Raw genomic sequence first — 12,524 nt, 5'->3', positions numbered from 1 at the left:
CGGTTTGCTTCTCTCTCTCTCTCTCTCTCTCTCTGTCTCTGTCTCTGTCTCTGTCTCTGTCTCTGTCTCTCTGTTTCTATTTCCGTTCCCATATATTCCTGTTTTGTTTCCTAAATTCCACATGTGAATAAAATCACATGGTGTTTGTCTTTGTCTGACAGACTTATTTCTCTTTGCATAACACACTGTAGCTCCATCCACATCGTTGCAAGTGGCAAGATTTTATTCTTTTTGATGGCTAAGTAATATTCCAGTGTGTGTGTGTGTGTGTGTGTGTGTGTGTGTGTGTATCTATATGACATCTTTTTTATTCATTCATCAGTCAATGGACACTTGGGCTCTTTCCATAGTTTGGCTATTGTTGATAATGCCACAAAATTATATTTTTCTCCTTGAAGTTCAATAGCACAAACTGTGTCTAAGTGTTGCTGATTTTTATCAATATTCCTGGATAAAATTCCTTGTCTTTTGATTTGCATATATATATAATTTACATATATACGTGTATATCTACGATTTCCACATATACTTGTTTATCAGAACCTATTTAGAATGTGTTCCCTCTGTGCCTTGACATTTTAAGAGTGTTAGAAAGGGGCGCCTGGGTGGTGCAGTCGGTTAAGCGTCCGACTTCAGCCAGGTCACGATCTCGCGGTCCGTGAGTTCGAGCCCCGCGTCAGGCTCCGGGCTGATGGCTCGGAGCCTGGAGCCTGTTTCCGATTGTGTCTCCCTCTCTCTCTGCCCCTCGCCCGTTCATGCTCTGTCTCTCTCTGTCCCCAAAATAAATAAACGTTGAAAAAAAAATTAAAAAAAAAAAAGAGTGTTAGAAGCTCCCAGGTGATCCTCCTAGGAAAGCAAGTTGAGAGCCACAGTCCTTGCTGCCTTCTTAGTTTCCCCTGAGATATGGGATGGTCTGTAGAAAAACACTGTTGCAAGAGTGGCCCACACTCTTACTTGTTTTGTGATTTCAGATAAATTATAATCTCCCTGAGTTTCTGTCTCCTCGTGTGTAAAATGGAGATCATAATGGTTATGGGGACTGGGGAGGAATAAGTGAGACGAGCAAGCAAAGCCCCTGGGGGACGGATTCTGCCATCAACGTTGCATGTGTGTATTAGCTGAAGCAGGAAAAAACAAACCCACCCAAGCCCTGGCTTTTCTCAAAGACTGCTATATTTGATACATGACACAAGCCCTGGCTTTTCTCAAAGACTGCTATATTTGATACATGACACAGTTCTGCTGAGTTGAATTAAATACCAAGTCCGATGTTCTCTCCATATCTGAGGCCTCATATTTACGTGATTTCTAACATATTAAGATAATTTACTGAATTTGATGTTTTTATGTTCATCATTCCATGATTCCTGCACAGATTATTTGATTGTACAATACCTTGCATTTTATACCAAACAAAACAAAGATAATAGTATCTTCCACAAAAGCATCCAAGAACTGGTAACCTAGTATCTATTGTTAGTATTTCATTGTATTTTTATCGTTTGCCAGGTAAGTTGAGCTTATTAGAATATTGCCCAGACAAGGCACTAAAATACATATTTTAGTTTTTAAGCAGAGAGATGGGATGTAGGAGAGATTTATGAGAAATTTATAAGAATCAACAATATGTAATATTCCATAAAATATTAAGGATTTTCACCTAATCCATTGCACCAAGGGTATTTTCATTGATTATAATACTTTGTCTTATTTGACTGCATGATGACACCAGTAGATACTAACTACTCTAGAAAAATACATGATATTTGAAGAGTATTCTGTTCTTAGTTTTGCGTCGGGTAAGGGCAGAAAAAAGAATGAACAAAAATTAATGAGCATAGTAACCATGATTTTCCCCAATTTTAAATTAGAGCCAATGACTTGGCAAAAGATGTATGATTTGTATGATTTGCAAAATTATTCACGTTTGTAATTTTGAATTTGTTTGGTTTACTTATTTTGAAGGAGAGAAAGGGAGTGAGTGAGCACACAGTGGGGGAAGGGCAGAGAGACAGGAAGACAATCCCAAACAGGCTTCGTGCATACAGCCCAATGCAGAGCTCGAACTCACAAATCATGAGATCATGACCTGAGCCGAGATCAAGAGTCGGACGCAACTGTGCCACCCAGGCACCCCTCATATTAATAGTTTTATAAGGAGTTGGAATTACATTAATCTTACAATGAACAGTTTGTGTTAGTAGCTGGTACAATTTTATAAACAAATATAACATTTAGCACATCCATCTGTGTTTCCACACATGTTTTCGTTTCCCATGAAGCTGATGGCCATTGTACTCATCACGATGAGGGTAACTTACACCTTCCCTAAATTTTTCACATCTCTCTTGACGAGTCTCCCAGTAATTAACTCGTCATATCACAAGAAATAGTAGGTGCTTATTGGTCAGGAGTATCTTTACTGACACTGAGTGACCTATGTTCACAGGATTTACAACTGGCTATTAGTGGCCCAATTTACACATTTTCTTTATGTCTAGAATAGTAATATTCACACATCATTTTCACTGACTTGCACTCATTTTTGTCTTTATTCCATTCAACTAGTGCATTCTCAATAAGCTATGTTTAAAGGCATAGTGACAGACCTGCATACAGAGACCATATATTCTCCAATTTACATTCATACCACTAATAGTTTTTCAACCTAATCCAAGATAATTATCCAAGATAATTGATAGAGAACATTAAAATCTGCCTTTAATAAACAATGGAACCATTGAATCCAAGTCATCTGTAAGATAGTTGTACCAAATCCGTGTATTTGTAAGACGAACCCCCAAACTTAGACGTTTTTCTTTCTTATAAGTGCCAACAGGGCAACGTCCCCCCACACAGATTTCAGAACTTAACCTGGCAGTAGCATGTTGGAAACTTGTGATGGTCACACTGTGGAGAAGCAGAGCCAACTTTCTGTCTGTGGCTCTTAAAACATTTTTGTCGGAATAACAGAAGAATTTGGAAATGTTAAACAGTAAACTTGTAGCATGGGAAAAGAAAAGAGACACCAATTACTCCACTGCTATTGAGTACCCATTGGGGTGCATAATAGGGCTTCGTCCTTTGTATGCACCGTCTCATGTAATATTCATAACGTTATTTGTATTACTTCAGGCTCATGTACCCGTCGAGAAAGCTCCAGGGCAAGGATGAACTTTTTTTGTTCACGCATTTGTTTCCACGGTTCTCCAAACACTCACACGCACACACAAAAAATCACAGTTTTGAATCCATACCAAGAAGGAGAAATATTGAATAAATGTACAGAACGCCTCTCACATCAACCGGAAGATCTAAATGAGTCTGCTAATTATCATTGTTCCTGTTACATGACATTCACTGGGAACAAATGTTTCGGACCTGGGAAGGCCACTGTTTTTGTTTATTTGTTTTTAATTCTGCCCCATTTGCTCCATCAGTAAATTGTTAAGATGAGGAGATACTGTCTCTGACCGGGAAGTCTCTCACAGTTCAAGGGTATGGCGGTTGGCGCAGGGATGGTGAGAGTCACGTGAGCAGAGAGCCCACACTTTGTTATCTGAATCTCGAATCATACCCTGTTTCCATACTTGAAGACGAAAGAGGCCGATGTGATCGTGCCATAGCGCAAACTGAGTCGTGGTGATATCCCAGTTAGCAAGCCGTAAACACTTGCCAGATTTAATAAAGTTATTTGTACACGGCCATTTCAGCCCATGCAGGCCAATTGACTCGGGTAACTAAATATGTTCTTTCAGTGCATGTAATGTATACGTTTTGTCGAGAGAGAAACTGGCCAGCACTCCATCATTGTTATGGATCCCTTAACATCCTTCCTTGATTCCACAGTTAGGGTTGGACTTAAATTTAGGAATTCAAAAGCCAGTGAAGGGAAACACACCTAGCAGCTAACAGAAAAATGAACTGTGAAATTAAGACAGAAAAGCCTTAAGAACTGACGAGGCTTTCAGTGTTAGGCAGTTAACAAAAAAGTAGCTACAAATTTATGGTACTTCTGTATTGAAACCATGGCCTTTCTTGTAGGTTTTACCCGGGAAGTTCTTCAGTTGAGACACTGTTTTGACTAATAATCATTTATTTGACATCCACGATTGTAACTTACGCTTTGGGGTTCTACCTTTTCTAGCCAGCGCTTCCAGTTTTCCCACTTTTGTCAGAGTCTGAACTCTTCCATCATATTTAATGGTCATACAGCATTGACACCTGAAAGTACATTAGATTTACACTATCAGAAAGACCACGTGTCTGGGAGAGAGTGCTCGTATCTGATACCACACATGTCCGCACAGTATGCACACATTTCTCGCCCTTAGGTAAGTTTTTTTTTAATTGTGGTAAAATACACCTAATGTAGCGCTTGCCGTCATAACTCGTACGCACATTTTTTTTTAATTTTATTTTGAGAGAGAGAAACAGGGAGAGAGAGAGAGAGAAGGAGCAGGGGAGGGGCAGAGAGAGAGGGAGAAGAAGAATCCCAAGCAGACCCCATGCCAAGTGCAGAGCCCGACGTAGGGCTCAATCCCATGAACTGTGAGATGGTGACCTGAGCCAAAGTCAAGAGCCGGACGCTTAACTGAGGGAGCCACCCAGGCGCCCCAGGCAGGTTGTGAAGGCACCATGGGGGGAAGGAGAGGAGAAGCAGCATGGAGGACTGCCCTGGGGTTGGAGTTTTCCTGGATGACTGGGACGGGTCCTGGTGCTGCAGTTACCATGTTTGTGGTTTCCAATGACATTTCAGTCACCATCAACATGAGGAGTAAACTGGCTATCATTAACTCCCTTTTTGGAAGCAAGGTAAAGACGTGGGTGTCGCTAGCTGCGTAGAGGGTCAAACTCGGTCATCAGTGAGGAGCAGTGGTCAGCATGCTGGCAGGTGTTTCCCAGCATGTGGTAGAGACTCGTGTTCAGTCACTGAGAAGCAACTGGTAACACAGGGTAGGTCTTACCAGGTGGTGGGCAGCGTTATCAGGAGATGCCCAGATGTTGCCAGGTAGCGGTGAGCCCTATGCAGTCATCGGTGAGGCCCGTGTTGACTCAGCCACCAGAAGTGTTGCCGGGTGCCATTTAGGGGTCCCCAGGTGCTACCAGTCATGAGTCATGGCTAGTCAGCAGTGTGGAACAGCACCTACCACATGCTGTTCACATTGCACCCCGGTTCGTGGTCACCAGTGCCACCACATGTAATTCTGCTGTCGCTGACTCCTATTTGACATCAAACAGTAAACAGAGAACCTTCCTCGGTGGTCTCCTACCTCCAGGAGGAAGGCTCTGAGTGGAGCCCCTCTCTGACACTGCTGTTGGCATTGCTTAGGGCTGACTGAGCACAGCCTCACCAGAGTTCAAGCCCATGCAGGTGAGCACTTTGTGCACACGGAGGGGACAGTTCCAGACAGTTCCCCTCCTGGTGGAGTGCCTGCGGTTCGCCACGTGTCACTCAGTGCCCAGTTCTTGGCAGAGGGTGGGTGTGGGAGTGCCATCCCCACTGCCTGGGAGCCTGGCTCACAAAACCTTCTTTAGCAACAACATGGCACCCTTACAAAGGGGACGGATGGAGGGCTAGGACTTTACCTGGCTGGACAGGTGCATTGCAGCTGACAATGGGTTTAGGGGACTGGTTGGGGTTAGGGTAGCTATCTTGGCAACCAGCCATCAAAGCAAAAGGAGCATCACCAAATGCTGTCCTGAACCATTTTTCCTAAGGAAAAAGACACATTTGATAAGTGACCCTTTCCACTACTCACACTATTTCCATAATGCGACTGACTCTCTAAACAAGTCAAGGAATACCTGTTCTCTCTAGTGTTTCATTGATTGTGGGCTCAACTGAAATATCATCAGCCATATGCTATCCAGAACCTGACTGTGTCACAGGTAACAACGATTCACATTCGTTTCTGCAGAATTTATTGACAATTCCATATTGATAAGAGGTCCCATGTGCACATTAACTCTAGAAGCTGGATATTATTAAAATATGTTCAATTAACTGAGGCTTAGACTACTATTTGATAAGCTATCACTAAATGTGTTAACTGATGTGAGTGTTGTAAATGTTCCGTAGGGCTACAGCGAACACATCTTGGTTAGTATTGACCGTGCAAAAACTAAATGACTCATTAGAGAATGAAAATATGTGTACAGTGGTCCAGAAGAGCCCCTCAAATGGTACTAACATCCTTTATGAATATTTGTAATCAATTATTTGACAACCACATTTAACTCACCATGTAACACTTTGTGAATGTGTGTTTGTATAATTCATGTGTATCTGGAAAGGTACAATTCAAGGGTTGGGTTCCTTTTAGAAATTAACATACAGTATTATGGGTTTGGGGGAAAAGAAAATAAATCTCTTTATTTTGTAAACTATTCCAGGGAAATTTTGACCAAGTAAGAATTTTTTACCTTCCTTTCTGATGTCTTGGAAATCAAGCGTCCTGAGTCTGTCATAAGAGAAGTTCTCTTTTAAGGGTACCAGGTTGCCTCTGTCGGTAAGAGCGTGTGACTCTTGACCTTGGGGTTGGAGGTTCGAGACCCACGTCGAGTGCAAAGATGACTTAAGAATTTTACATCTTAAAAATAAGAGAATGGTTCTTCTTCTCTCTTTAGCCTCTGTTCCCCAAAAAGAACTACGAATGCCTGACGAGCTGTGAGTTCCTCAAGTACATCCTAGCGGTGAAGCAGGGGGATTGCCCGGCCCCCGAGAAAGCAAGCGGATTTGCCGCCGCCTGTGTGGAAAGTTGTGAAGCTGACAACGAGTGCTCTGGGGTCAAGAAATGTTGTTCCAATGGGTGCGGACACACCTGCCAGGTGCCCAAGACGCTGTACAAAGGTAATGGGCAGAGCACCCACTGTGAAGGGACCCTCACAGTGGGGCTGTGTGTGCGTGGGGAAGGGTGTCAGTCAAAGATGGCACTACGGGGGGTGCCCAGGGGGCACAGTCGGTTGAGCGCCTGACTCTTGGTTTCGACTCTGGTCATGATCACATAGTTGGTGAGTTCAAGCCCCACGTCAGGCTCTCTCTGCCCTCCCCCGCTCACTTTTTCTCTCAAAAACGAAAACCAAAAACAAAGATGGCACCATTGGAAGAGAAGAAAAACGGTAAGAAAGTGTACTTTGTGCCACAAACATCTGAAAATACCACCGGATCGTATAGATCAGCCACAGCGCACACACTCTGGGGCAGAGCAAATCATCCTTATCACATTTAACATTTCAGGAGGACAACATCACTTCAGGAACTTTCTCGTACTTTTCTCCAGTAAGAATAAATCCATTCGGCTGCCCTGGGTACATTGGAGTAAATGGATTTAAATCCTTGGAAAATGGGCTGGGGGTGGGGCACCCTTGAGAAATGCATAACCAATGCACCAGTATTGTGGATTTCCTGCTGGCATAATCCAAGAACACGAATGTCATTGTGTGGACTGTCACTATTTTGAGTCGTGTCCTGAGAACCAGGGGGAGGAGGAGCTATCTTCCAGAGATGGGGAGTCAGTTCATCAAACCATTTATATATATAAATATTATTATTAATATTATAAGTAGAGAGAATCATCTTTGATTCTCCTCTCTTTCACACCAAATATATATTATTTCCAAATATAGGTCAGTTATTTTTAAACCGCATGAAACACTATCGCCAGCAATATGCCCGTTTTGAATTATGTGCTGGCTGGCGAACTATTTTCAGAAGTCCGCTCTTAGATCACAGGACTCATCTCCCAGGACTTCTGTCCCTGCCCCAGTCTCCTCTGGCCCACACTGAGAATTACTCCAGTCTGAAACCTGTGTAATCCATCCGGCTTTTCTTTTCTTACTGCACACCCCCCCTTTCTTTTTTCCATAGGATCTTTGGAAAACTGGCATAAATACCTGTCTCAAATTCAAAATAATTGCCGCTTTCCCCTTCTTACTGGGTGACGTTTCTTTAATAGATTTAAAGTTTTATTGTTTTCATGCCTCTCATTGTAAACTACATAAAATCGCTTTTGCAAAACCAAACACCATTTAATTTTTCTAAAGTCTGTTATTATGAAACCTTCTCTGTTATTATAGATCATTTGCTATTTAAGTATTAGCATTTACCACAAAAATAGCATGCTTTTATAATGACTGTTGAAAACCCATTTGTAAAACCCTTAGTGTTTTTAAAGTAGGGTGTTTTAAAGAGGCATTCTATGTTAAAATATGCTTTTTATTTAAAAAGCATTGAAGAGTCAGTGTGAATTTCAAATATGCCTGGTTCACCAAGAATAAAGGAAATAGTCTGTGAAGGGCCAGCATAAAATGATTAATTATTAAAAGAGACTTGCAATTTAAACCTATGCTTAACTCTGTCTTTCTCTCTCTCTCTGTCTCTCTCAAAAAAACATAAACTTTAGGAAAAAAACTTTTAAAGGGGCGCCTAGGTGGGTGAGGTCGTGATGTCGCAGTTTGTGAGTTCAAGTCCCATGTCAGGCTCTGTGCTGACAGCTCAGAGCCTGGAGCCTGCTTTGGATTCTGTGTCTCCCCTTCTCTCTCTGCCCCTCCCCTGCTTGCACTCTGTCTCTTTCTCTCTCTCAAAAATAAACATTAAAAAATTAAAAAAAATTTAAACCTATGCTTAACTAAATATGATGGACTTTTAAAAGAAGCGTTGAAGTCTCTCCCCTTCTATAAAGTAGCTCTTGGCTTTTTATGGAGACGGGCAGTTCATGCAGAACTCATTAGAAATAGGATGAACAGCCTCTTGACCTGATGATGACTTTTGCCCAATGAGACTAGGATTATATTACTGTTTTTTTTTTTGAGCATACACATAGCTGCAGGTAGGTATTTTCCCCTACGCTCTGTTGGGCAGTCCCTGAAGGCGGGCTGGTTTCCACGTCGGGGGGGGGGGGCGTCTGACCATGGCAGTGAGCATGCGAGCAGGTGCAACCAGTGCAAGTCGGAGGGGCCCCACACAGCCGGCCAGAATGCTTCCCGCCACAGCCTTGGCTGATTAGCCACCCGAAGCGTGTAATCGTGTTCCTGACTGGAGCCACACCGAGGAGCGTGGTGGGGCTGATGGCTCCCTATCTCCCAGGTAGAGGGTCCTCTTGGACCCAGCGCTTGGCTGTGCAAGGAGAGAAAGACCTACTACCCAGCCAGACATCCCGCACCCAAATCCCCCTGGGCTCGTCTGGGGGGGACCAGCCCCCACCATCCTTCTGGCCTGCCCGTTGCCTTCTTATTGTCCCGAACCAGCCGCGGGTCAGAAGCTTGCCCTCAGCTCGCTGCTCAGGCTAGGTCTGTGCCGTCTCTTTCCTTAGGAAGAGGGCACCCATCATTGGGTGAGACGGGCTGGTCCTGACCCCAGTCTGCAGGTGCTGACACTGAGCTTGCAAGCTGTTTCTCAGACGACTTGGTATTCGGTGGCGGGAATACATCTGCCCCCTGGTTCCCAGCTGGGCCAGCTCTCCTGGTATTTTCACTTGGAGTCTGTCCAACTACCACAGCAGGGCCTGAAATCACTGTATTAATACAGTGTAGGTCAGTTAAAAGATGTATCAATATCAGATATATTTTTAAAATTTTTTTAACGTTTATTTATCTTAGAGAGACAGAGATAGAGTGCAAGTGGGGAAGGGGTAGAGAGGAAGACACAGAATCCGAAGCAGGTTCCAGGCTCCGAGCTGTCAGCACAGAGCCCAACGTGGGGCTCGCACTCAAAAACCGCGAGATCATGACCTGAGCCCAAGTCAGACGCTTAACTGACTAAGCCACCCAGGTGCCCCCCAATATCAAATATTTTAATAAAAGCACTGATCTGTCAGTTGTTGGGGTACAACATCAGGTCCAGTAGTTCCTTGTCAGAGTACTCATGCACATAACGCTCACCTGTGGACAAATAATCATCTCAACTTTTGCAGTAAATTGATATGTACCGGCCTCTACTGTATTTTTCCTTTCATGAAAGCTTATTGGGTTAGTAAATTTTTCTTAAGGTACAGAAATACATACAAATGTTCTGTTCAGCCTCCTGTGTTTGGGGTAGGGAAGAGGGGGACTTCCTACATTCTATAGCTTCCAAACCTGATGATGCTCTTAAAATCAATGCATGTTTTGAAAAGATGGTCAACAAACTGCATTCTATTTGAGCGTTTAATTTGGCTTATGCTGTAGGAATTGTCCTAAGCCGTTGTCTCTGAGTAAGTTGACCTTATAGACTTGTGTTAGAATTTAAAAGAAAGCAAGACAACAGACAGCTTTTCCTTCGCCCTTCAAATAACATTGTTAGCCACACCCCGGGATGCTTGCAAACGTTAACGCAGGTAAATGCCCCCTGAGCTGGCCAGTACCCTGCGGTGCAAACCAGAGCATGGTCTCGGGAAGTTGAAAAGGCTGATTCTCCACAGGTAAAACATCAATGCTTGCACATCGGGCACTTGTGACTCCCCCACCCCCCTTGTCTGTTTGAAGCCTGATTTATAGCTGACCTACACTCTCCTCCCTCCAGAAGGTGATATAATTTTTTATTTTACTGCCCAAACTGGTGCTTCTGACTCACACCTCTGGCACTCATTTGGGTAGGGAAGGTGAGAACCTGAAACTGTTGTCCAAATGTAAAGACTGAGATCAATTTGTGGCTCTCCGTGATCTCTGTTTTCTCTTTACCATGCGCAAACCAACATTAATCATGTATCGCTTTGTTTCCAGAAAGATCTGATGATGGTGTTGACTTAATATCTCCATGAATGTCTTCATATTTGAAATATTTAAAGCTCAGGTCTTTAGAGATGGTCTAATAACACTTTTCACAAATCCATTTTTTAGCATTTTGAATACGGTTACCCGATTCCTGGATGTGATATGAACACAAATTGCCTGAGTACTGATTAGCTCTGTGAGAGATAATGGGTAGTGGCTAATTATTGAATCGTTGGAACACTGTATCTTGCTACATTTTCATAACATTTAGACTCACGATAGAAACATTTTTACAGGAGTAATCAGATCTCGTGATTTACAACTGCCGACTGTGATCATTGAGTTTTCTGTCATTCTAGTTGCAAAGGTTTTTACATCATTGGGTTTCACCAAAATACTTGTCACGCTTTAAAGAAAATGCACCTGTAATGTCCCATACGGTGGGATGTTATAGGATAACATGTTTGACAGAACAGCATAGATTTCAGGGGACTAGGTTGTTCAAAACTAAAGAAGAAAAATTCTAGTCATTTACATAATAAAGGACACACGGAGAAGGCATGCCTGGTGCACATCTGGTTGTGCAGCATGGATGCTGGCTAAGCTACCTAGGACTCTTCAGAAGGCCGGGCTGTGGGGGCCGGGTGTCTCGGGCCTGGGGGGGCCGAGGGGCCGAGCCCCATCTGCACACAATTACAGCCGAGTCCTGGAGCTCCTTCCAATCAAGGGAGCCAGCTGACCCTAATGCAAAGCAGATGGGCTGTTTCTCCACATGCAAATCGCAAGATTGTTGTACGTAATAATTAAAGAGATTGTTAAATGAAGAAATGGGAACTGACATCACTCTGATGCTCATTATGTTCGATTAAGGCTCTTGGTCGTTGAATGATATTCAAGATTAAAACCATCTAGCAAGGGGATTGTTATGCTTGCGTTTGCTGCTGATGAGTTCAGGTTACTTCAGCGGCCGGAGTATTTACCGGGGGTGCATTTATGCTGGAGGATTACGCATAGGAGGGCCAAGGAGAAACTTGGATGGGGAGTCTCAGAGAATGTGCTTTATGAGTGTAAAGAACTCCCCAGTCCTCTTCTGTTTACTCAGCACAAAGAAACCGCGTGAATCCTGAAATGTCCTCAGAGGCCACCCCCTCCTTGCCCATGTGCATACCCCCCCCTGGCAGAAAGGGTGCCTAGTACCCTGCCTGCAGCACAAACACGATGCAATCATTTTGTCGAGATTTGATCTCAATCTTTAGAGAAGCTACTTTGGGATTAAAACTCATCCGCAACGAACTTTCAGATTTTCCAGCATATCAGCAATGGTTAGCGATCGGTCTTTTCTTTTAACTGGGAAAGTTATGTCAATGCAATCAAACGATTCCATTTTGTAAACTTACTAACATAGTTTTGTTACTGTTTAGCATTTACTTTTCAAAAACATAAGAGTAAGCGAATACCTGTGTTAAGTTTTCTTCCTTCTGCTAAGTGAGTGCCCTCCGGCAGCGAGGGGGTTGCCCATTGGTGCCAAGGTGGCGTTTCTGTTTCCTCTTAATTTCTGCTGACAGGGGGTTAGGCTGTTCCTTCAGCACACATTTACTGAGTATTTGCTGTGACAGAATGCGCTCTCCTGAGCCATGATGAGGTGTGGGAATGAAGGAGAAGGTGAACATTGTCAAATGACCTGGCTGCAGTAAGAGGCAGTTAAGTGCACAGGTTGACTGTTGCAGGCTAAGCTTCGAAGAGAGAGCAGAGAATGGGACCTTTATTTCCAATGGGGAGGTTTAGGGTAGGTCTCTCTGAGGGGCGGCATTCAGACTGAGCCCAGGAGTATT

The 12,524-nt window shown here is 43.5% G+C and overlaps 1 protein-coding gene across 2 annotated transcripts in view; it reads left to right on the top strand.

The window, feature by feature from the left end:
* Positions 1–12,524, top strand: part of ANOS1 (anosmin 1) — a 187,052-nt gene that overhangs the window by 122,299 nt on the left and 52,229 nt on the right. For both annotated transcript variants that reach the window (XM_023249109.2, XM_023249108.2), the window contains exon 4: positions 6,631–6,853. In XM_023249109.2, coding sequence (XP_023104877.2) covers positions 6,631–6,853 — 223 coding nt within the window. The remainder of the gene's footprint in view (positions 1–6,630; positions 6,854–12,524) is intronic.

This window comes from Felis catus, chromosome X (genome assembly GCF_018350175.1).
Source record: "Felis catus isolate Fca126 chromosome X, F.catus_Fca126_mat1.0, whole genome shotgun sequence".
Taxonomy (NCBI): Eukaryota; Metazoa; Chordata; class Mammalia; order Carnivora; family Felidae; genus Felis; species Felis catus.
The sequence above is the reverse complement of the archived record's forward strand: the minus strand, read 5'-3'. Positions and strand labels throughout refer to the sequence as shown.